This window comes from Diceros bicornis, chromosome 36 (genome assembly GCF_020826845.1).
Source record: "Diceros bicornis minor isolate mBicDic1 chromosome 36, mDicBic1.mat.cur, whole genome shotgun sequence".
In the NCBI taxonomy this organism is placed as follows: Eukaryota; Metazoa; Chordata; class Mammalia; order Perissodactyla; family Rhinocerotidae; genus Diceros; species Diceros bicornis.
The window spans coordinates 21,385,001-21,411,479 of NC_080775.1; the positions used below are offsets into that span (position 1 = coordinate 21,385,001).

A 26,479-nucleotide genomic window follows, 5' to 3' on the forward strand; every position below is an offset into this window, starting at 1 on the left:
GTAAGTTGATTTTGTACCCTGCAACTTTGTTGTAGTTGTTAATTCTTTCTAAGTTTTCTGGTGGATTCTTTAGGGTTTTCTATATATGGAATCATGTCATCCGCAAACAGCGAGAGTTTCACTTCTTCCTTTTCAATTTGGTTACCTTTTATTTCTTTTTCTTGCCTAATTGCTCTGGCCAAAACATCCAGTACTGTGGTGAATAGGAGTGGCAAGAGTGGACACCCCTCTCTTTTTCCTATTCTCAGCAAGATAGCTTTCGGGTTTTCCCCAGTGAGTATGATATTGGCTGTGGATTTGTCATAAGTGGCCTTTATTATGTTAAGGTACTTTGCTTCTATACCCAGTTTGAGAGTTTTTATCATAAATGGATGTTGTATCTTGTCAAATGCTTTCTCTGCATCTATTGAGATGATCATGTGATTTTTATTCCTCATTTTGTTAATGTAGTATATCACATTAATTGATTTGCAAATGTTGAACTATCCCTGCATCCCTGGTATCAATCCTACTTGATCGTGGTATTTGATCCTTGTAACGTATTGCTGTATTTGGTTTGCCAGTATTTTGTTGAGGAGTTTTATGTCTGTGTTCATCAGCGATATTGGCCTGTCATTTTCCTTCTCTGTTTTGTCCTTGTCTGGTTTTAGTTTTAGGGTAATGTTGGCCTGATAGAATGAGTTAGGAAGTGTTCCATCTTCTTCAATTTTTTGGAATAGTCTGAGAAGGATGGGTATTAAATCTTCTTTGAATGTTTGGTAGACTTCTCCAGAGAAGCATTCTGGTCCTGGACTTCTGTTTGTTTGGGAAATTTTTGATTACTTTTTCAATCTCTTTATTTGTGATTACTATGTTCAGATTCTGTATTTCTTCTTGATTCAGTTTTGAGAGGTTGTATGAGTCCAAGAATTTGTCTGTTTCTTCTAGGTTGTCCATTTTGTTGGCATATAGTTTTTCATAGTATTCTCTTATAATCATTTGTATTTCTGTGGTATTCATTGTAATTTCCCCTCTTTCATTTCTAATTTTATTTATTTGAGCCTTCTCTCTTTTTTTCTTAGTGAGTCTGGCTAAGGGTTTGTCACTTTTGTTTGTCTTCTCAAAGAACCAATTCTTAGTTTCATTGGTCCTTTCTTTTGTTTTTTTAGTTTCTATTTCAGTTATTTCTGCTCTAATTTTTATTATTTCTCTCCTTCTGCTGACTTTTGGGTTTGTTTGTTCTTCTTTTCCAGTTTTGTTAGGTGTAGTTTAAGAATACTTGAGATTTTTCTTGTTTGTTGAGGCAGGCCTTTATTGCTATAAATTTCCCTCTTAGCGCTACTTCTGCTTCATCCCATTAGAGTTGATATATTGTATTTTCATTTTCATTTGTCTACAGGTATTTTTTTATTTCTCTTTTGATTTCATCATTGATCCAGTGGTTGTTCAGTAGCATGTTGTTTAGTCTCCACATATTTGTGACTTTCCCAGCCTTTTTCTTGCAGTTGATTTCTAGTTTCATAGCATTGTGGTCAGAAAAGGTGCTTGATATGATTTCAGTCTTCTTAAATTTATTGAGGCTTGCTTTGTTTACCAACATATGGTCTGTCTTTGAGAATGTTCCGTGTGCACTTGAGAAGAATGTGTATTCTGCTCTTTTTGGATGGAATGTTCTATGTGTATGTATCAAGCCCATCTGGTCTAGTGTTTCATTTAAGACCACTGTTTCCTTGTTGACTTTCTATCTGGATGATCTATCTATTGATGTAAGTGGGGTGTTGAGGTCCCCTACTATTATTGTGTTGCTGTTAATTTCTCCCTTAGGTCTTTTCATGGTGGCTTTATATGTTTAGGCGCTTCTGTGTTAGGTGCATATATATTCATAAGAGTTATGTCCTGTTGGTGGAATGTGCCTTTTATCATTATATAGTGCCCCTCTTTGTCTCTTATTGTTTTTTTTATCTTGAAGTCTGCTTTGTCTGATATAAGTACGGCAACACCTGCTGTCATTTGCTTGCCATTTGCTTGGAGTATGGTCTGCCGTCCCTTCACTCTGAGCATATGTTTGTCTTTAGAGCTGAGATGTGTTTTCTGGAGGCAGCATATTGTTGGGTCTTGTTTTTTAGTCCATCCAGCCACTCTGTTTCTTTTGACTTGAGAATTTAATCCATTTAAATTTAGAGTGATTATTGATTTATGAGGGCTTAATACTGCCATTTTATCTCTTTGTTTTCTGGTTCTATATTTCCATAGTTTCTTTTCCCTTGTATTTCTGACTGCCATTTCAGTTTGGTGGTTTTCTGTGATGGTTTTCTCAGTCTTCTCTTTATTTATGATTTGTGGCTCTGCTCTGATTTTTTGTTTAGTGGTTACCGTGAGGTTTGTATAAAAGATCTCATAGATGAGATAGTCCATTTTCTGATAGCCTCTTATCTCCATTAGCCTAAGCAGGTTCCATCCCTTTTCTCTTCTTCTGAGTTACTGTTGTCACAGATTGTTCTTTTCTGTGTCATGGGTTTGTGACTAACTTGAAGCATTTATAGTTATTTTTGATACTTTCCTTCCCTTTGTCTTTTATGTTATAATTAAGTGTTTACTAACCTATTCTGATTTAGAGCTGCAATTTTCTGTTTCTATCTGTCTGTTTATCTCCAGCTCAAGGTTCTGTAAACCCTTGCTTTTTAGTTTCAGATGGAAGGGCTCCTTTCAACATTTCTTGTAAGGCAGGTAGTGGTGATGAACTCCCTCAGCTTTTGTTTATCTGGGAAAGCTTTTATTTCTCCATCGTATTTGAAGGATAGTTTCACTGGCTAGAGTATTCTTGGCTGAAAGTTTTTATCTTTCAGTATTTTGAATGTATCATTCCATTCTTCTCGTAGCCTGTAAGGTTTCTGCTGAGAAATCTGCTGAAAGCCTGATAGGGGGTTGTTTGTAGGTTATTTTCTTCTGCTTTGCTGCCCTTAACATTTTTTCTTTGTCCTTGACTTTTGCCAGTTTTACTGTTATATGCCTTGGAGAAGGTCTTTTTGCTTTGATGTAATTAGGAGTTCTATTGTTTTCATGTACTTGTAAGTCCAATTTCTTCCCCAGGTTTGGAAAGTTCTCAGCTATTGTTTTTTTGAACAAACTCTCTGCTCCTTTCTCTCTCATTTCTCCCTGTGGAATACCTTTAATCCTTATGTTGCTTTTCCTAATTGAGTCGGATATTTTTGGAAGGATTTCTTCATTTTTTTTTTTTTTTTTAAAGATTTTATTTATTTATTTTTTTCCCCCCAAAGCCCCAGTAGGTTGTTGTATGTCATAGCTGTACATCCTTCTAGTTGCTGTATGTGGGACGCGGCCTCAGCATGGCCGGAGCAGCAGTGCGTTGGTGCGCACCCGGGATCCGAACCCGGGCCGCCAGCAGCGGAGCGCACGCACTTAACCGCCAAGCCACGGGGCCGGCCCGGATTTCTTCATTTTTTAAGTCTCAGTTCTCTCTCCTCCTCCATCTGAAGCATTTCTATATTTCTATCCTCTGAATCACTAATTCTGTCCTCCATAACGTCTACTCTATTTTTTATGGGTTCTAGATTAAATTTTATCTCATTCATTGTGTTCTTCATATCCAGAATTTCTGTTTGTTTTTTTTTTTAAGAGCTTCAATCTCTTTGGTGAAGTATTCCTTCTGCTCATTAATTTTATTCCTGAGGTCATTGAACTGTTTTTTTTGAGTTTTCTTGTGATTCATTGAGTTTTTTAAGATGACTGTTTTGAATTCTTGTCATTTAGATTGTAAATTTCTGTGACTTTAGGATTGGTTTCTGGAAATTTGTCATTTTTCTTCTGCTCTGAATGGTTAATGTAGTTCTTCTCGGTGTTTGATGAATTGATCCTTTGCCAGTGCATTTGTGGTAGTATCAGCTCGCAGATTCCGCTTACCATTGTTAGGGCAAGAGGAGCTGTGTTTTCTGATCCCATCTGCTGGGAGTTGTGCCAGTAGGGCTGATCTGTGTTTGCACGCTCACCGCAGACACTTATCAGGTCACACACACACACGCAGATGGGGGCTCTGCTCCACTGGTGGATTGCTCTTGTGTGGGACCACTGTGCTCAGCAGAGGATCATCCAAGCTGATGCACTCGGTGGGAGTGGAGGGGTGCTTTGTTGTGCGCAATGGGCCGGCTCTGCACTCATGGTGGCTCGGCTGAGCTGCTGCACTTGGTGGCAGCTCCTGCATCCTTCGTGGCAGCTGACCTGTGCCACTTGGTGGGAAGCTTTCCCGTGGGCTGGGCCACCGCGACGTGGTGGGTGCTCACATGGGCTGGGCTACCACTCACACTTAGGCCGAGCTGCCCCCATCTCTTCCTACAGTCGCGCCAGTTGCTGTGTGAGATCCCGTAACCTAGATTGCTGTTATCGAGGAGGAGGAGGGGTCCACTCACCTAGTTCCACTGCTTTCTGGGGATCTAGTCCCTCCATCTTCAGATATATGGCTGCGGGGATCTCTCAGACGTCCCGTTGTGCTTTGTAGGGAATCCTCTGTTGGTTAATGAATGTCGTTTATCGTCTAGTTGTAACCTAGATTGGAGAGACAAAGGAAACAACTCACTCTGCCACGATGCTGAAATCATTCCTCCATGCGTTTTGATTAGTATAGCTTTAGTTTGAAATCATGGCACGTGATGCCTCCAGCTTTGTTCTTCTTTCTCAAGGTTGCTTTGGCTGTTTGGGGTCTTTTGTGGTTCCATATAAATTTTAGTATCGTTTTTTCTATTTTTGTGAAAAATGCCATTGGAATTTTGATAGGGATGACATTGAATCTGTAGATTTCTTTGGGAAGAATGGACTTTTTAACAATATTAATTCTTCCAGTCCACGAGCGTGGAATATCTTTCCATTTAGTCATGTTTTTGTAAATTTATTTCATTAATGCCTTACAGTTTTGAGTGTACAGGTCTTTCACTTCCTTGGTTAAATTTATTCCTGGGTATTTTATTCTTTTTGATGCAGTTGTAAATGGGATTGTCTTCTTAATTTCTCTTCCTGAAAGTTTATTATTAGTTTATAGAAGTGTAACAGATTTTTTCATATTGATTTTGTATCCTGCAACTTTTAATTTGTTTATTAGTTCTGACAGTTTTTTGCTGGAGTCAATAGGGTTTTCTGTATATAATATCATGTCATCTGCAAATAGTGACAGTTTTACTTCTTCCTTTCCAGTTTGGATGCCTCTTATTTGTTTCTCCTGCCTAATTGCTCTGGATTTATTTTTTTAATTGCAAAGACGAGTATAGGATTCGCACCTAGTGAAGTGATAGTTGGCCTATGAAGGATTGAGGGAAAGTTGCTTGGACGTAGTTGGAAAAATCCGTATGTTTCTATTTTCTCTTTTTTTCAAGTGTTAGCTTTTCTTAAAAATTGTGAAATACACATAATAAGAAAATTTACCATTTTAACCATTTTTAAGTGTACAGTTCAGTAGTGTTAAATATATTCACGTTGTTATACAACCAACCTGTAGAACCTTTTCATCTTACAAAGCTGAATCTCTATGGTCAACAATAACTCTCCATTTTCTCTCCGCCCCCACCTCCTGCCGCCTCTGGTAACCAACACTCTACTTTCTGTTTGCATAAATTTGACTACTCTAGATACCTCATATGAGTAGAATCTTATAGTATTTGTATTTTTGTGACTGGCTTATTTCACTTAGCATAATGTCCTCAAGGTTGATCATGTTATAGCATGTGTCAGAATTTCTTTCCTTTTTAAGGCTAAAACTCCATTTTATGTATATATCGTCATTTTGTTTATCCATGTTTCTCTTCAGAGACACTTGGGTTGCTTCCACCTTTTGGCTATTGTGAATAAGCTGCTTTGAACATGGATGTGCAAATATCTGTTCAAATCTCCATTTTACCCAGAAGTGCAATTGCTGGATCATATGGTATTTCTATTTTTAATTTTTGAGGTAGTACCATACTATTTTCCGTAGTGGCTGCACCATTTGACATTCCCACCTACAGTGCACAAGGGTTCCAATTTCTCTACATCCTTGTCAACACTTATTTGTTGTTGTTATTGTTGTTTTGATAGTAACCATCCTAATGAGTGTGAGGTGTCAAATGTTGGCTTTTAAATTTTTTCTTTTTCATTATATTGAGCATCAAGCAGTAAAAAGCTTGAGACTTGTCCCTGGGAGGGGAAGGAAAAAGAAGAATTTACATTTCATGTTATTCTCTTATATTTGTTTTCTATGGTTGTGGTAACAAATTATCACAAACTTAAAACAATACAAATTTTTTTTTATTGTGAAATTTTTGTTGTGCATCATTGTTTGTCAGTTACCATATAAATGCATCCCTCCACCCTTTGTGCCCACCCCCCACCCCCTTGCCCCTGGTAACCACCAGACGGTTCTATCTGTCTGTGTGTTGGTTTATCTTCCACATATGAGTGAACTCATGCAGTGTTTATCTTTATTTTTCTGGCTTATTTCGCTTAACATAATAACCTCCAGGTCCATCCACATTCTTGCAAATGGGATGATTTTGTCTTTTTTTATGGCTGAGTAGTATTCCACATATATATACCACATCTTCTTTATCCAATCATCAGTCGAGGGACATTTGGGTTACTTCCATGTCTTGGCTGTGGTGAATAATGCTGCAGTGAACATAGGGGTGCATGAGCCTCTTTGGATTGTTGATTTCAGGTTCGTTGGGTAGATAACCAGTAGTGGGATAGCTGGATCATATGGTATTTCTATTTTTAATTTTTTGAGGAATCTCTGCGCTATTTTCCATAGAGGCTGTGCCAGTTTGCATTCCCACCAGCAGTGAATTAGGGTTCCCATTTCTCCATAGCCTCTCCTGCATGTTCTTTTTTGTCTTGGTGATTATAGCCATTCTGATGGGTGTAACATGATATCTTAATGTGGTTTTGATTTACATTTCCCTGATTAGTGATGTTGAGCATGTTTTCATGTGCCTATTGGCCATCTGTATATCTTCTTTAGAGAATTGTCTGTTCATTTCTTCTGCCCATTTTTTGATCGGATTGTTTGTTTTCTTGTTGTTCAGTTGCACAAGTTCTTTATGTGTTATGGAGATTAATCCCTCATCGGATATATGGTTTGCAAATATTTTTTCCCAGCTAGTGGGTTGCCTATTCATTTTGATCCTGGTTTCATTTGCCTTGTAGAAGCTCTTTAATCTGATGAAGTCCCACTTGTTTGTCTTTTCTTTTGTTTCCCTTGTCTGAGTAGACATGGAATTCGAAAAGATCCCTTTATGGCTGATGACAAATAGCTTACTACCTATATTTTCCTCCAGGAGTTTTATAGTTTCAGGTCTCACCATCAGGTCTTTGATCCATTTTGATTTAATTTTTGTGTATGACGAAAGAAGGTGGTCTACTTTCATTCTTTTGCATGTGGCTGTTCAGTTTTCCCAGCACCATTTATTGAAGAGCCTTTCCTTTCTGCGTTGTATGTTCTTAGCTCCATTGTCAAAGATTAGCTGCCCATAGATGTGAGGTTTTATTTTTGGGCTTTCAGTTCTGTTCCATTGATCTGTTTGTCTGTTTTTGTACCAGTACCATGCTGTTTTGATTATTATAGCTTTGTAGTATGTGTTGAAGTCAGGGATTGTGAGGCTTCCAGCTTTGTTCTTTTTTCTCAGGATCGCGTTAGCTATTCGGGGTCTTTTGTTGCCCCATATAAATTTTAGGATTCTTTGTTATGTTTCTGTGAAGAATGTCCTTGGGATTCTGATTGGGATTGCATTGAATCTGTAGATTACTTGAGGTAGTACGGACATTTTAACTATGTTTATTCTTCTAATCCAAGTGCACGGAGTATTTTTAGATTTCTTTATGTCATCATTGATTTCACTCAATAATGTCTTATAGTTTTCATTGTGTAGGTTTTTCACTTCATTGGTTAAATTTATTCCTAGATATTGTATTCTTTTTGTTGCAATTGTAAATGGGATTGTCTTCTTAAATTCTCTTTTCCATTAGTTTGTTGGTGGTATATAGAAATGCAACTGATTTTTGTAAGTTGATTTTGTACCCTGCAACTTTGCTGTAGTTGTTGATTATTTCTAATAGTTTTCCAGTGGATTCTTCAGGGTTTCCTATATGTAGAATCATGTCAACTGCAAACAGCAAGAGTTTCACTTCTTCATTGCTTATTCGTATTCCTTTTATTCCTTTTTCTTGTCTAACTGCTCTGGCCAGAACCTCCAGTACTCTGTTGAATAAGAGTGGTGAGAGTAGGCCCCCTTGTCTTGTTCCTGTTTTCAAAGGGATTGCTTTCAGATTTTCCCCTTTTAGTATGATGTTGGCTGTGGGTTTGTCATATATGGCCTTTATTATGTTAAGGTACTTTCCTTCTATACCCATTTTGTTGAGAGTTTTTATCATAAATGGATGTTGTATCTTGTCAAATGCCTTCTCTGCGTCTATTGAGATGATCATAAGGTTTTTATTCCTCGTTTTGTTAAATGTGGTCTATCACATTGATTGATTTGTGGATGTTGAACCATCCCATGTCCCTGGTGTAAATCCCACTTAATTATGGTGTATGATCTTTTTAATGTATTGCTGTATTTAGATTGCCACTATTTTGTTGAGGATTTTTGCATCTATGTTCATCAGAGACATTGGTCTGTAGTTTTCCTTCTTAGTATTGTCTTTGCCTGGCTTTGGTATCAGGGTGATGTTGGCCTCGTAGAATGTGTTGGGAAGTGTACCATCTTCCTCTATTTTTTGGAATAGTTTGAGAAGGATTGCTATTAAATCTTCTTTGAGTGTTTGGTAAAATTCTCCAGAGAAGACAGCTGGTCCTGGACTTTTATTTTTTGGGTGGTTTTTGATTACTGTTTCAATCTCTTTACTTGTGATTGGTCTATTCGGGTTCTCTGTTTCTTCTTGATTCAGTTTTGGGTGGTTGTATGAGTCTAAGAATTGATCCATTTCTTCTAGATTGTCCAATATGTTGGCATATAGTTTTTCATAGTATTCTCATAATCTTTTGTATTTCTGTGGCATCTTTTGTAATTTCTCCTTGTTCACTTCTAATTTTATTTAATTGAGCCTTCTGTGTTTTTTTTTTTGGTGAGTCTGGCTAAGGATGTGTCAGTTTTCTTTTTTTTAAGATTTTATTTATTTATTTTTTCCCTCCAAAGCCCCAGTAGATTGTTGTGTGTCATAGCTGCACATCCTTCTAGTTGCTGTATGTGGGACGCGGCCTCAGCATGGCCGGAGAAGCGGTGCATCGGTGCGCGCCCGGGATCCGAACCGGGGCCACCAGCAGCGGAGTGCGCGCACTTAACCGCTAAGCCACGGGGCCGGCCCTGTGTCAGTTTTCTTTATCTTCTCAAAGAACCAGCTCTTTGATTGATCCTTTCTACGTTTTTTAATTTCAATTTCATTTATTTCTGCTCTAATTTGTATTATTTCCCTCCTTCTGCTGACTTTAGGCTTTGTTTGTTCTTTTTCTATTTCTTTTAGGCATAGTTTGAGGTTGCTTATTTGGGCTTTTTCTTGTTTGTTAAGGTGGGCCTGTATTACTATGAGTTTCCCTCTCAGGACCTCTTTTGCTGTATCCCATATGAGTTGGTGCGGTGTATTTCATTTTCATTTGTCTCCAGATACGCTCTGATTTCTGCTTTAATTTCATCAATGATCCATTGGTTGTTAGTAGCATGTTGCTGAGTCTCCACAGCTTTGTCACTTTCCCAGTTTTTTCCTTGTAGTTGATTTCTAACTTCATGGCATTGTGGTCTGAAAAGATGCTTGTTATGCTTTCAATCTTCTTAACTTTATATAAGCATGCCTTGTTTCCCAACATATGGTCTATTCTTGAGAATGTTCCACGCGCACTTGAGAAGAATGTGTAATCTGCTGTGTTTGGATGGAGTGCTCTGCATATGTCTATTAATTCCATCTCCTCTAGTTTTTCATTTAGGTCCATTATTTCCTTATTTATTTTCTGTCTGGATGATCTGTCCATTGATGAGAGTGGGGTGTTAAGATCTTCTACTATTATTGTGTTGTTGTTAATATCTCCTTTTAGGTTTCTTAATAGTTGCTTTATGTACCTTGGTGCTCCTGTGTTGGGTGCATATATATTTAAAAATGATATGTCTTCTTGGTGGAGTGTCCCTTTTATCACTACATATTGCCCCTCTTTGTCTCTCATTACCTGTTTTATCTTGAAGTCAACTTTGTATGATATAAGTATGGCAACACCTGCTTTCTTTTGTTTGCCATTAGCTTGAAGTATTGTCTTCTGTCCTTTCAGTCTGAGTCTGTGTCTGTCTTTAGAGCTGAGATGTGTTTCCTGGAGGCAGCACATTGTTGGGTCTTGTTTTTTAATCCATCCCACTGCTCCGTGTCTTTTTTTTTTTTTTTTGTGAGGAAGATCGGCCCTGAGCAAACATCTGCCAATCCTCCTCTTTTTGCTGAAGAAGACTGGCCCTGGGCTAACATCTACGCCCATGTTCCTCCACTTTATATCGGATGCTGCCACAGCATGGCTTGCCAAGCGGTGTGTCAGTGCACGCCCGGGATCCGAACCGGTGAACCCGAGGCCGCCGCAGCAGAGTGCGCACACTTAACCGCTCGCGCCACCAAGCTGGCTCCTACTCCATGTCTTTTGATTGGGGAGTTCAGTCCATTTACATTTAGGGTAATTATTGGTATATGAAGACTTATTGTTGCTATTTTGTTGCAACTTTATTGCTCTTTTTCTGGTTCTTTTGCATTTCTTTTGTTTCTCATCCCGTGTGTTTCGGACTACCAGTTTGGTTTGGTAGTTCTGTATGAGCGTTCTCCTAGTTTTATCTGTCTTTACTGTGTGTGATTCTGTTCTGGTTATTTGGTTAGTGGTTGCCATGAGGTTTGTATAAAAAATCTCATAGATGTGATAGTCCGTTTTTTGATAGCCTCTTTTTCCCTTAGACTAAGTTGATTCAATCCCTTTTCTCTTCCCCTTCTAAGTTATTGTTGTCACATCTTATTCCTTCTTGTGTTATGAGTTTGTGTTTAACATGATGAGGTAATGTTTATTTTTGGTGCTTACTTTCATTTGACTTTTGGTTTTATAATTAAGTGTTTGCTAATCTATTCTGATAGAGAGCTGCCATTTTTCTGGTTTTGTCAACCTATTTTCCTCCTTGTTCAAAATTTTGAATCCCCTTTCTCTTTTTATTCTCAGGCGTGAGGACCTTCTTGAGCACTTCTTGTAGTGGGGGTCTTGTGGCAATGAACTCCCTTAGCTTTTGTTTATCTAGGGTAGTTATTAATCTGAAGGATATTTTCGCTGGAGAGAGTATTCTTGGCTGAAAGTTTTTGTCCTTCAGAATTTTGAATAAATCGTTCCACTCTCTCCTAGCCTGTAAAGCTTCTGTCGAGAAATCGGCTGAAAGCCTGATAAGAAATCCTTTGTATGTTATTTTTTTTTTTGTCAGCTTCCCTTAATATTTTTTCTTTGTCATTGATTTTTCCCAGCTTTACTACTATATGCCTTGGAGAGGGTCTTTTCCTGTTGATCTATTTAGGAGATCTGTTGATTTCATTCACTGGTATTTCCAGCTCATTGCCCAGGTTTGGGAAGTTCTCAGCTATTATTTCTTTGAACAAGTTCTCTGCACCTTTTCCCATCTCTTCTCCCTCTGGAATACCTATAATTCTTATGTTGGATTTCCTAATTGAGTCATATATTTCTCAGAGAGTTTCTTCATTTCGTTTTAGTTTTAGCTCTCTTTCTTCTTCTGTCTAGAGCATTTCTGCATTGCTGTCCTCAATATTGCTAATCTTTCCTCCATATTGTCAGCCCTGATGCTTAAGGCTTCTCTTCTATTGTGTTTTTCATCTCTAAGATTTCTGATTGGTTTTTCTTTATAGTTTCAATCTCTTTTGTGAAGAAGCTCCTGATTCCACTGAATTGTCTATCTGTGTTTTCTTGTATTTCATTAAGCTTTTTTATGATGGCTATTTTGAATTCTCTGTCATTAAGGTCATGCATTTCTGTGCTTTCCAGGTTGACTTCTTGGCACTTGTCATTTTCTTTGTTGTCTGGAGATTTAATATATTTTTGCATAGTGCCTGTTGATGTTGGCTTCTTTTTCCTCACAGTGAAAATATATGGTTGCAATTTCCTCTTGCCGCCAGTGGGTGGGGGTCAAGGGCTGTGTGTTTTGGCCTGCCTTGATCCACAGGAGCTCTGGTCGGCCCCCAGCTGAGCGGAGGCTGCTGGGGGTGAAACGTGGGAACAGCTGGAGCTGGACTGTGGGAATAGCTGGGACTGGAGCGCAGCTAGGCCAAAGCAGCTGGGGCTCGGGTACAGGTGGGTTGAAGCAGCTGCAGCTGAAGGGCCGCTGGGCTGAAGATGCTGGAACTGGAATATGCCTGGGCCGAAGTTGCTGGCGCCAACTCAGCTGGATCTTGAGCATGGCCAAGCTGAAGCAACTGCAGGCGGGGTTGGGGGGCCAGTTGAGGCAAAGGATCTGGGGCCATTGCACGGTGGAGCCAGAGCAGCTGTGATGTGGTGGAGCCTGAGCCGCCGCTGCCTCTGGTGCAGGGGCACAGGCACGCCATGCTGCTGGTGGGGCCTGGGCCCCTGGGGGCTGCTGCCTCTGGCTGCAGAGCATGCTCGAGCTGCCACTGGGGCCTGGTTGCCTAGGGGCTGCTGCCTCTTGGGGTGGGGTCGAGCTGAAGCACCACTGTGGTGAAGCGCTTGGTGGGTGGGCAGGCAGGCTGGGTGGGGGAGGGGCACTTACTTTCACCTCCCCTATCTCAGAAGGCTCTCACCTTGCTGTCGCTCTTTGCTCTCCTGGCAGGCTGGCTTGTGGAAAGTACCCTCACAACAGTTCCACTCCCTCTGTAGGGGGATTCCCCATGGGCTGTGAGGGGTCTTGGAGAGCGCAGGTTTTCCCTCAGAGAGCCACCCCTCCCCTCCTCTTTGAGGGCCACGTGGTCTCAGTCTCAGGGTCACAATCCTTGGGGAAGGAAGGTAGCTCCTCTTACCTCCTTCCACTTACTCTGGGGATTCCAGCACCTCAGTCTTCGGGTGTACTGCTGGCTGGGTACCTCAGGCGTCCCCTGTGTTGGGTGAATAGCTTCTGTTGGAATATGAATGTCCTTTTTGTTGTGTCTTAGAGGGGGAGAGTTCCCTGGGGGAAGCTCACTGCCATGATGGTGACGTCACTCTCAAAACAATATAAATTTATTATCTTCACAGTTCTATGGGTTAGAAGTCTGACATGGACCTCACTGGATTAAAATCAAGGTGTTGGCAGGCTTTGTTCCTTTTTTAAGGCTCTAGGGGAGAATCTGTTTCTTTACTGTTTCCAGCTTGTAGAGGCTGCTTATTTTCCTTGCCTTCTGGCCCCCATCCTCCATCTTCAAAGCCAGCAATGTTGGCTGGAGTCCTTCTCATGCTTTCGTCTGTCTGGTTTTCAATATCAATGTTTATGAGGACTCTGATGATTAGATTGGGCCCACCCAGACAATCCAGGATACTCTCTCCATCTCAAGGTCCTTAAGTTAAACATGTTTGTTAGTCCCTTTTGCCATTTAAGATAACATAGTCACAGTTTGTGGACATTAAGGCATGGACATCTTTTGGGTTTGGGGGGCAGTGACATTATTCTGGCTACCACATGTGCTCGCAGTTACTCGAACTGCTTTGCTTCTAAAAGGTATTACTTAAATCATTTCCAGGGTTAGGTTTTATTAGCATACACATTTATTGAATAATTTGGGCTTTAGCACCTTTTCTGTTAACTTTTCTCCCTTAAATTACTAGTGACTAGTTCTGGTTGCCAATTCTAGGAGACAATCAGGTTTTTATCTTGTTTGATTTTGTTGCAGAGAAATTGTTGGCCACTCCATTTGGAAGCTTTTTGTATTCCACTACAATATTCTCCTCTTTCTTGTTTTTAAGTTATAAAATATTTCAGATTTATAGAAAAGTACAGAGACTAATACAGACATCATGAATTCATTATAGATTTAACACCTATTAATAATTTGCCATATTTTCATAGATCCTTTTCCAAATTTTATTGTGAAATATTTGATATATTAAAAGCAATATGTATAAGTTATATAGCACTCACTAATAAAACAAACACTCAGGAACCTACCACCAATATACAAAATAGAGCATTACCAGCACTGTTGAAGCTAGTGCATGTTCTTTACTATTGCATTCCCCAAAGGTTAACTACTATTCTGAATTTTATGTTTATCATTCCTTTGCTTTAATTGTTTTGCATGCAGGTATGTATAAAACTACACTCCCTTATCTCCTTTTCGTACTTCTCTCTTTTCCAGAGTAAATGGTTCTTGTTCTGGTTCTCCAGTATCTCATTATCTCTTTTCCCTCCAGATTTTTTAATGAGATAAAATGCACATATTTACCATTTTAACCTTTGAAAAGTGTACAATTCAGAGGTAACCTAATATATTCACAATGTTCTGCAGCTGTCACCATTATCTAGTTCCAGGACATTTTCATCAACCCAGAAAGAAATCACATACATCCCAATCCTGGCAATCACTATTCTACTTTCTGTCTCTATGGATTTGCCTATTTTTGACATTTCATATAGAGGGAGTCATACAATATGTGGCCTTTTGTTTCTTTTACTTAGCATGATGTTTTCCATGTTTAAGCCTAAAGTTTATCCATGTTGTAGCATGTACCAGTCCTTCACTCCTTTTTAATGGCTTAATAATATTCATTGAATGGATATACCACATTTTGTTTAGCCATTCATCAGTTGATATACATTTGGGTTGTTTCCACTTTTTGGCTAGTATGAATGATGCTGCTGTGAACATTCATGTACAAGTTTTTGTGTGAACGTAGGTTATTTGTCTTGAGTGTATACTTAGGAGTAGAATTGCTGGGTCATATGGTAACTCTATGTTCAGCTTTTTGAAGATCTGCCAAACTGTTTTCCATAACAGCTGTACTATTTTACATTCCCATTAGCAATATATGTGGGTTCCACCTTCTCCACATCCTCAGCAAGACTTATTTTCTCTTTTTTTAATCATAGCCATTCAGGTAGATGTGAAGTGGTAACTCGTTGTGGTTTTGATTTGCATATTTCTAATGACTAATGATATTAGCATCTTTTCATGTTCTTATTTGCCATTTGCATATCTTCTTTGAAGAAATATCTATGTCTTCTTGAGTTAATGTTTGTACTTTCTAAGAATTTGTCCATTTTATCTGCATTTCTTAATTTATTGGTATACAGTTGTTCATTGTATTCGTTTTATAACCTATTTTATTTTGGTAAAGTGGGTAGTAATATCCCCTTTCATTCCTGATGTTAATAATTTGAGTCTTCTCTCCTTTTTTCTTTATCGGTCTAACTGTAGATTTGTCAATTTTGTTCGTCATTTTTTTCTTCTGAGGAAGATTGGCCCTGCACTAACATCTGTTGCCAATGTTCCTCTTTTTCTTTTTTCTTTCCAAAGCCCCAGTACATAGTCGTGTATCATAGTTCTAGGGTTGTGGCTCTTCTATTTGGGATGCTGCCTCAGCATGTCCCGATGAGCAATGAGTAGGTCCGCACCCAGGATCTGAACTGGGGAACCCTGGGCCACCAAAGTGGAACATGCGAACCTAACCGCTACACCACTGGGCTGGCCCCGCAATTTTGTTCATCTTTTAAACCAGCTATTCATTTTCTTTATAGTTTTCCTATTCTTTATTGTATTTCTGCTCTGTTTATTATTTCCTTCCTTCTGCTTGCTTTGAGTTTAGTTTGCTTTTTTTTTCCCCTAGTTTCTTAAGGTGGAAGGTTAGATTATTGATTTTAGATCTTTTTTTTTTTGAAAGTAGGCTTTTACAGCTATAAATTTCTTTCTGAGAGTATGTCAGCATCTTTTCTAATTTCTTTGAGTACTCCTTAATTGTTTTATTCCCAGTATCCTCTTCTCTACTTTTTTACTTCTCATTCTATGCATATTCTGTTGGACAATATCTTATACATGCCTACAGCTTCAGCTATCATCTGTACTCATTAGATTCCCAAAACGGTCCCTCCAATGTAGAATTTTCCTTTGAGTTCCAGACTTACTTCCAACAACCTAATAAACCTCAGTTCTTCTTATGTATTCCCACTCTAAACCTGCTTCATCTCTTGTGTTCCTTATCACTGTATGGTTCTTAGCCACCTAAACCAGTTAGGTTAGGGATAGAATTGTTCTCTTTCTTTCTTTCTTTCTTTCTTTTTTTTTAATATTTCTGGGTTCTTGTACAGGTATTCTAATACTTTTTTCAGTCTATCTCTACTGCTCCTCCAGACAATTGTTTTTGTTTCTGTGATCTATATCTTAGTCATACTTGTCTCACATTTGGGCAACTTTTAAAAAAAAACTCTTCCAATTGACAGTTGAGAGTTAAAGACTGGATTATTTTCATTATTTACTCTATAGCATCTGATGCCTCTCAAAATGTTTTATTATGTAGAACTTTATAAAATTAAAATTTATTATTTCACTGAGACTTATACTGAAGAACTAATGAAAGTATAAGGACCAAGGAAATATTGTATATTAATAGTCATAGATGTTGAGTTAAGCATACGTCTCAATTTGGTGTTTTTCAGAGAGGCTCTTAGGACTTAATGGTAGTTGTTCTTTTGGATGTGTGTAAAATATTCCATAAACTTTGAAATTGGTGTTTTCCAATAAGGAAATAAGAATATCATCAATATAAAGAAAAATACTTCTAGGAAAACACTTGACCAATCTGAAAAAAAGAAAAATTAGGCCCAGTGGGATGAATTTTATGTGACCCGGGAAATTTAGGAAACTTTAAGAGTTGAAGAAATAACATTAAAATTATTGTCCAAACAAAGGAAAAGGGAAAAAGAACAAGTAGAAGAAAGATAAAATGTGAAAATCTTTTAGTAAATTTTGGAAACTTTTAAGGCAATTTGGAAAGGCAAAATAATCATTTAAATATTTTAAGCAACAGTATAAGGGGTGTAAACTTTAAATAGTTGCCCATGAAATATGAAGTGCATTGCATTTCATAACATTTGGTTTTATAGTGTTGCCTTGGAACTAGCCATCTTGAGTAAGAGAATTTAGATTTCATGATAAACTGTAAGTGTAACTTCTCTGTTTCATTTAGTAGGTATGTTTAAAATGCTTATAATAATGATGAAACAAGTAATATGCATATAGGGATTACAGTTTAGTTTCATAGTCTATTTGAAAACTAACATATCATCAGCCCGGTTTTCGTAGTCCTATTTCAGGTATGATTTTGTTCTAGTGCTCCTCAGGTTGTTTACTAATTTATTTACAAGTTTTTCTTCCTCACTAGACTATAAACTCATTTAGGGTGGTGTTTGGGTTTTATTCCTCTTTATGTCATCAGTATTTAACTGATCATATAATAGACTCTCCATAAATGTTGAATGAATAAATTGTTGTCAGTTGCTATGCAGTCCTTGAATAGGTTTCGTGTATTCTTGGTAATATGTTCATTTTCTTCGGGAATTAAACTTGGCGTTAAGCAGTCTTGTTTCTGTCAGAGTAGTAACTTGATTCTTTGCTGCAGTAACGAAGTTGCTGCATTTGTTTGTCATGGCAATTCTCACTTTTAATATAGTTTTGAAATAGTAGATTAAAATAGTTAAAGAGCTTAGGTCTATTTTCACAGCAGTATATTGCTAATTGATTTCTGTGCCCCACTTACTATGCTTTTAAATTCCCTTTAATTATGGTACTTATAGTTTGTCATGACCACGCTCATTAAACAAATCTCATTTGATGGAGGAGGCAAAGTAATGTCAACCAATTATTCATAGATATCTGCTATGGGATTGAGAATAAATATGAATGCCAGTTAATTTTAGGGGTGAAAATGCTCCCTCAAGAATGGGATCCTACTCCAGTTTGTCAGAGTACTTTCTTAGGAAACTAGATCTTTGTTCTTCATGTGTCCCCATTTCATTTTAGGGAAGCGTTCAGAAGGTAACAATCTAAGAAGAGAAATAAGTAATTCTTGGGTATAACAGTTTCACAGTCTATCTATTAAACATTTGAGATTCACTACATGTAAAGAGAGATTACTGATGGGGGATTAGTTGACACTGTGAACAGCAATCTAGATTATTCTAGATCTAATTTCTTCTTTTTTCATGGGGGGGTGGCGGGACAAAGGTTAGCCCTGAGCCAATATCCATTGCCAATCCTCCTCTTTTTGCTGAAGAAGATCGGCCCTGGGCTGACATCCTTGCCCATCTTCCTCTACTTTGTATGCGGGATGCCTGCCACAGCATGGCTTGATAAGCTGTGCATCGGTCCGCACCCGGGATCCGAACGTGCGAACCCGTGGCTGCCAAGCAGAGCGCAAGAACTTAACTGCTACACCACTGGGCCAGCCCCTATCTAATTTCTTTTTAATCACAAGAGATTTCTTTTTGCTTCTTTCCTGATTAGTTGATGTGTTCTTTATTTTTATACAATAAATTGTTACATCCCAAGATACAGTAAATGCTACTCTTTGTTCCAGTGTTTTGTTCCTCTGTAAGAAGAAATTTGGCTAATACTATACAGCCTTGCCAAGTAGTACAAGACACATAACTATAGAAAGGCAGTCAGAGTTTTTCCATTTCAAAGCATCTAAGCTACTTTGTCTCTTGGATCACTGTAAGTTCCTGGAAGATAGGCTTCAAAGACTCTTAAGTGAAAGCACAGAAGATTAGCATTTAGATGGTGAATCATCCACTGGAGAGAAGTAATTTTGAGGATGCATGTTAAGGACTACAAAGCAAAATGAGTTTATAAGTATCTCATTGAAACTGCAAGAGAGACAGAACCTGAAAAGTTCCAGTTGAGTGAAAGTATTAGTGTAAATGGAAATGAATTTATAAAAATTACTTTTAAATTAATTAAATGGTTATGTCATTGATAATTCCTTTATTTAGAGTGCTGCCTTTTTTATTTTAGTGAAAACAAATAAATTTATACTGACTTTTAAAATTTATGTAGTTTGTTTTCAACTTTAACCCTAATGATCCCCTCCCATCCCCAATGTCTGAAGTTCCTCAACTCGTGTGTCTTTTCTTTAGACAGAGATGACAGTTCTACACTAACAAAGCAGGAACTTAAATTCATGGGTATGTATGTACTGAACTCAAGCATGGTTCCATAGATAATAGTGTTAAATTAATCCTAATGTCCTTGGAAACTTTCCCATATAAAGCAGTGTTAGAGATCTGTAGTCACAAAAATGATAACTGAAAGGAATTGTCCCTAATTTTGGGTGGTTGGTGAGATGAACTATGTTATCATCATCTTGTTGTTGTACTTGTTTGGATTTGTCATATTGCTTAAGATATGGTAGCATTATGTGTCAGAGTCTAGATGCCTAGGTCTTTGATTTTTAGACCACTTTATACATTTGTGACCCTTCTCTCTTGCTGAGGGAAAGAAGAATCTGAGATCATATTCTATGATTTATAATAATTCTCTAATTCTGTAATGTACCCCTCAAGCCTACAAGATTGAGACCCTCTGGGTCAGTTGAGAGTGAGCATGTGTATCCGGCATCGACTACTCTTAACCAACTAATGTATGCATCTACTCCACCCCTTTTCCTCCTCTAAAAACTTCAGTTTCACGTATTAATAAAACTAATGTTGCAGGCTGTGAGTATTTGCAATATGGAACTTTCCTTCTCAAGAGTGTCTTAGCTTTTTTTCATTTGCAAGTATATATTAACATCTTTCTATATCTAAGATCCTGGTTAGTTGCTTTGGGGAAATATGTGTATATACTACAAATGGATCTTGCCTCTAGGGAACATAAAATGTAAAAGGAAGAGAAATATGTGTATAAATAACAATTTCTAGATACATAGTTATAACTTCTTTAGTGATCTATAGTACAATAAGAGTTCAAGGTCAGGGAAAATTACTTTCAACTGAGGAATGAGATGTCTAGAGAATGTAACATTTTACCCAATGCTTAGAGAGTGTGTAGAATTTAGCTATTTGGAGGTAAGGGTCAGGACTAGACTCCCAATCCCAGGAATGCAAATAGCATAAGCAGTGGCACATAAATGAGAATGCACAGGCTGTGTCCAGTGATGGTGATATTGATATTTGATGTGAAATATATGAAAAATAACAGCCTTAGCTATGAGGCCAAGGAGTGAAAGTAGTTGGCGTTTGAGTTGGGAAAAAAGATAAAACCTGTTCTTTAAGAAGGTTCATCTGGCTGTAGCGTATAAGAAGATTGAAAGGAGCTAATGCTGGGACAGAGAAACCCATTCGATTTTTGTGATAATCTAGCCAAATGTATTGAGGGCCTGCATGAGGATAATGGAAGTCAGACTGATGGGACATAAATTACCCAAGAAGAACTGGTAGTAATTGTCAATGAATTGAATGGCAGTAGTTGAGGGAGGTTGGATATTCATTTACCAATGAGATATTTAGGTAGAGATGTTAGCATGCAAATGAGTAGATGAGATTAGAGTTTGGGAATGGAGGAGAATTGAAAATAGTCTATACTGTATAGGGATAAATAACTGAAACTCTGAGATTGATCATGGCTGAGAAATATTGATAGAGAAGACAAAGGAAGAGGTTGGATCAGGTTTATTTTAAGATAGGAAAGTCTTAATAGGTGGAAAGGAAGATTCTAGAAAGGTAAAGGATTAAGATGCAAGAGAGGAATATTTGATGGACCAAAGGATCTGGACAGATGGGCAGAGATCAAGTGAAGAAGTAGAAAAATTCAACTTGAAAGAAGACAGAGGGATGCTGTGGAAATATTCAGTGTAAAACAAAATAAAACAAACTTAGTTTTTTAAAAAAATCTTCATAATTTTGGATTAATGAATGTTTAAATTAGTAGAAATTCTAAAAATAGAATTCCCCCCAAAAGAAATGATTATTACTTTGAATTATGAGTAATAACTTGAATGTGTTTACGAAAGTGTTTTCTTTTTAGGTACTTCAGAATAAGGTTTATTGATTACATACGAGTAATAATGACATCTATATATGTAAAGATTATGCTTCTGAGCTACAGTTATTTTCTTTTGTAATTCTCAATGTCTCCTGAGAAATTATCTCCTCTCCTCTTGTATTCTTTGTCAAGAGTGTGTTTGTCTGTCTCTCATCCTATTCTCTACTGACTCCTAGGTAGAAATGAATCAGTCACCAAGTGGTAGCTTCTAAATATTTTTTTCTAATTAATTAATTTGAAGCTTCCTAGACATACATTTTATGTCTAATTTTTTCATTATTTTCAAAATCCGTCTTTCTTCTTCATGGCTATATCTCTTTCACAGATTATTATATTAGCCTCCTTTTGGTTTTGTCACTGTATCTCGAGTTGATCAGGTGGGCTGACTCAAGACAGTGTCTCAAAAATAAAGGTAGAGAAGAATGTTATTTAATCATTTATAATAAAAACGTAACTATCAAGAATGCTAAATGTTCTTGACTTAATTCTTCCTTAAAGTAATCTTGGGAAAACAAATTATAATTGGGAAGCTGCTTGCTTAGTGAATCTGACATCAGAATAAGGACAGTTAGTTAGAGCGTGTTTAAAGATTATCACCATCTTGGTAACATTCTTTTTCCCTCAGTGTAAAGCAGTTGACTGCTTTGCAGCTTCCTTTCCCATTAATTTCTAGTCATGTGTTTGCAGAAACTATGTCCCGATCACCTTGATTAAACCTGGACTTACAGACCGTGTCTTATGGTGAATTATTTCTTTAGATAGCTGATATTATTTGTTTTACACTCAGAGGGTCATTTTATTTCAGAATTTCTGGATGTATGTGTGTGCCCATTCCTGACAGAATAATGTATTTATATAATAACTACTAGGTATTTGGAATTATACTTCTCAGACTTTTCTCCACCATGCTTGTAATATTAGGAACAACTAATATTTTTGTTCAAAAAGTATATTAGGAAGCTTATATTCAAAGTTGTTTCTGGGTGTGTCAAGATTTAGGAGACCAAAAGTCTTTAATCCACGTTGGCAATAATAGAAAATCTGATTTTCTACCAAGATCAGTACTCAAGGAAGTAGAGAGAAAAAACAAATCAGTGCAATAAACGTATAAAAGAATGAGGGAAGATGATGATAATTTGAAACAAAGAAAATACTAAAAAGAAACAAGTGGAAATTTTAGATATAGAAAACTATAATAGTCGAAGTTAAGAACACAGTAAATGGGATAAAGAACACAATGAATACAGCCACGGAACAAAATAATTGATGAGTAGGTCAGATTAGGAAATCTCTAGAAAGAAGGAGAGGACCAAGACTATATGTATGTGTGTGTATACACACACACACACACACACACACAGATATATATCTGTAAAATATATATATGTATATATAATACATATTATATACGTTTATATATAATATGTATTTTACATATATATATATATATGTAAAATAAAAACTACATAATATGGAGGATAGAAGTAGAATCCAAATAGGAGCCCCAGAAAGGGAGAGAGAGAAAAATGAAGGGGAGGAAATAATCTGAAGAAATAATGGAGGTAAACTTCCTTAAAAAAGATGAGAGATCTTAGATTGAAACCGTCCATAGCGTGCCAAAGAAAAAAGAGTGAAGGAAAACTCATCATCTGGACACATAATAGGGAAACTTCAAAATATCAAGACAAGGAAGGAATTCTAAAACATGGACTATTAATATGAAGTACTTTTTGAGGAGAGATCTAAAAGGACTAAATAGAAGTGACTTCTATCATAAGGAAATCGTACAGCATATGAAAAAGCTAGACTTACAGAGATATTTATCATAGCAAAAAATTGGAAGTACTGGGAATGTAAAAATTACATTCATATTTCTTACAGCATCTCCTGAATTTGATTATCAAGTGATATTTAAGAAGCTATTGACCTTAAACAAATAGCCAGTTATTTCTTCAGCAAAAATGGGTTTATTAGGAATCAACAAAGAGTTGCAATTCGGGGTCTGCAACCATGGCAAGCCTTGTGCAAGTCCCCCAGCAGCAAGGGAGGAGAAACTCTTTTATAGACAAGAGAGAAAGTTGGGAGGGCTGTTGTAAGTAAAGAGTCCATTGGAGGAATTGAGAGTTTGATGTATAGTGGCTTTATATTGTCTGAGTTGTGACGGTCTGTCCTTGGCTGAGCTTCTTGCCAGTCAAAGAGATGAAGTCTTTCCTTCTTCCTGTTGGACTCGGCTGTTGACATAGGGCATGAGAACTCCCGCTTTTAGCCCCCCGACTCCAATTTAATGAGGTTTCTATTTATTAATTTGACGTTTACCCCTTTTGATCAAGATCTTTCTCTGAAAGCATTACTGATCAAGAGTCAGGTTTTTCTGGGTTTCAGCAACTTTTTGTCCCCTGATCCCAGGAAGAACTTTTCTTCAGTGTCATGTTGGAGGGAAAATGTACAGATTGGAAACCTATTGAGGCCACATTTGGGTAACAAGGTGGGATACTAGGGAGAACTCGCAGGCATTTTTCTTTGCTGGAGTCCGTATGTTATCAAGATCACAGGCATTGGAGAACATCTGAAGCATTATGTCATCATCAAAGGTTTGGCAGACAAACTTCCAACAGGCCTGGTCTGGACATCTTGGGAAAGCTGTCTCATATCAGATGCCATCTGCTTCAATTCTGGGAAATCTTTACTTTCAAGTCACCAGATGGTGTGCAGGTCCAGTCAGGGTTTGGTGCTTTCTTTAGGTGTGTCACATGAATGCAAGGGTCTGTTCTCTGGAGTTTTGTGGCACAAGGGTTAGTTAACAGACCCTGGTAGGGACCTTTCCAGTGAGGTTGAAGAGAGTCCTTCTGGAGGTGTCTTTTCCAATAGATGAAATCTCCAGGCTGCAAAGTGTGATGTTTAAGGTCTTTGTCTCCCTGAAGCACACTGTGAAAAGATTGCTCTACCAAAACGTGTTTATTTTTAGTAGAAGCAATTAGGCCTTGGCAATATTGGAGTGTATCTCCTTTTGTCAGCTGTGGGTCAAAAGAGGTAGGAGCCAAATGCATTGGGGGTCCTGTGACTGTCTCAAAGGGTGAGTGTTTATGAGTTCCAAAAAGGGTGGATCTGAGATTTAGAAGGACCAAGGGCAATGCTTTTGGCCAAGTTTTTTTGGAGAGTCTCTACAAATTTTGCCAATTGGGTCTTAATAATGCCGTTTGTGTGTTCAACTAAACTAGAGGATTGAGGGTGGTAAGCACAGTGAAAATGTTGTAAAACTGGCCAAACAGTGCAGACTTGTCGAAGTACCTGACCAGTAAAATGAGTTCTTGATTATTATGAAGCTCAAGCGGAGTTCCCCAGGTAGGGACAATCCTTTCCAAAAGGACTTTAGCCACAGAAGATGTAGCAGCCTGTCAGCAAGGAAAGGCTTCAATCTAGTGAGAAAGCATGCAGACCACGACTAAAACATATTTATATCCATGAGACAGGGGAAGTTGTATGAAATCCATTTGCCAAATCTTGAATGGTCCTTGAGGCAGTTTAAAATGTCCGGGAGCAGTACGAATAGGCTTTCCTGGATTATATTTGAACAAGTGGGACAAGTGAAGTAGGCCTTGTTTTTGTGGCCTAGTTAATATTTTCCCACCAATATTCACCATAAATGCTGTCATTTTGTCAGTGGACCAATGGTTTAATGCATGTACAGTGTTAGGAATGGGAATTTTAAAGTCTCCCGTAAGACTGGGTTGTTATTTGGTCTGCACCAGAGCTTTCTGTTTTTATCAAACCAGCAGTTACTGAATTTGCAATCTTTTTTTTTTTTAAAGATTTTATTTATTTATTTATTTATTCCCCCCCCCCCCCCCCCCCAAAGCCCCAGTAGATAGTTGTGTGTCATAGCTGCACATCCTTCTAGTTGCTGTATGTGGGACACAGCCTCAGCATGGCCGGAGAAGCGGTGCGTCGGTGCGCGCCTGGGATCCGAACCTGGGCCGCCAGCAGCGGAGCGCACGCACTTAACCGCTAAGCCACAGGGCCGGCCCAGTGAATTTGCAATCTTGTTTTTCCTTTCCTGAGGCCAATTGTTGGGCTTCTCTAATCAGTTTTTCTAAGTTATAATTTAGGGAACTATCCCTTTGGACCAGGCCAGAGGCTTGGCTGTTGTTGGTTCTTTTAAGGGCTGCATTTCTTGTGGAAATATCAGCAAGGTGATTTCCTTTAGTTTCCAGAGAGTCAAGTCCAGAATGTCCCAGGATCTCATAATAGCTAGAGCAGCAGGTAAAAGTATAGTATCCAATAATTCCCGAACATAGGGGCCATTTTAAATTTTGTTTCTGCTGGAAGTAAGGAAGCCACATTGCTTCCACAACATTCCAAAATCATGAGCTACTCAGAAAGCGTTATCTACTATCAGTATAAATATTGGCAGTTTTGCCTTTAGCTCAAGTACAAGCCCGTGTAAGGGCATATAATTTAGCCTGTTGGGCCAAAGTATCCATAGGTAAAGGTGCTGCGTCAACAATATCACAAGGAGTTGCAATAGCATACCCAGCACAGTATTTGTCATTATCACCTTTTAAATATGAACCATCAGTAAACCATGAGAAGTTGACGATACCTGAAGGAGTTTCCTGCAGATCATCACGAGGAGTCAGGAGGTGATCTGTCAGTGTTAAGCAGTCATGAGGGACTTCATCGGTAGGGAGGGAAGAAGAGTAGCAGGGTTAAGGTTAGGACAGTGTAAAAGAGTCATGTGAGGAGCAGTTAACAAAAGGATTTCATAGGAGGTGAGGTGGCTGGCTGAAGTACGTTGAGTGTGATGAAAATTCAGGAGGGCTTCTTCTGCATGAGGTACAAAAGTGGTTAAAGGGGCTCCCACAATGATTTTCTTGATGGCTTTAACCAAAAGGGCAGTGGCAGGTCCCTGTGTTTTTGGGTGAGTACCCCAAGGGCATTCCCTTCCTTTTCATATACAAAGAGGAGAAAGAGAATCTGATCACTGGGATGTCCAAGGGCAGGTGTGTTCATCAAACTCTCCTTTAAGGCCTTAAAGGCTACGTCGTTCAATTCTTCCTATAAAATTGGGTTGAGTTGTTGTTCTTTAGTAAAACCTACGGAGGTTTGGCCATGAGAAAGAAATTTGGGATCTAATTTCGGCAATAACCGACTAGCCTGAGAAAACCTGGCAGTTCGTACTTAGGTTTGGGTTTTGGAAAACTTAGGACACCATGAAGCCTATCTGGATCTAGATGTAGTCCTTGTTGTGATATCAAATGCCCTAAATATCGAACTTGGGTTTGAGCAAACTGCAATTTCTCTTTGGTGGCTTTATGTCCGTTTGATGAAGCTTTAGCAAGTGGATGCTGTCTTCCTGTGAGGAGACTTGGGAGGGAGAGCAAAGAACCAAATCGTCCACATATTGCAACAAAGTAGAGTCTCTAGGAAGCTTTATATCATCTAGATCAGCCTTCAGGATTTGTGAAAAGTAAGAAGGGGTCTCAGTAAAACCCTG

General features: G+C 38.2%; 1 protein-coding gene across 14 annotated transcripts in view; it reads left to right on the forward strand.

The window, feature by feature from the left end:
• Positions 1-26,479, forward strand: part of MLLT10 (MLLT10 histone lysine methyltransferase DOT1L cofactor) — a 269,667-nt gene that overhangs the window by 196,775 nt on the left and 46,413 nt on the right. For 9 of the 14 annotated variants that reach the window (XR_009216985.1, XM_058532542.1, XM_058532546.1 and 6 more), the window contains one exon: positions 19,080-19,127. The exons of the other annotated variants lie outside the window; for them this stretch is intronic. Coding sequence is in view for 8 of the 9 variants with exons in the window: in XM_058532542.1 (XP_058388525.1) it covers positions 19,080-19,127 (48 nt within the window). In the remaining variant the exon portion in view is untranslated. The remainder of the gene's footprint in view (positions 1-19,079; positions 19,128-26,479) is intronic. 14 annotated transcript variants of the gene reach the window in all.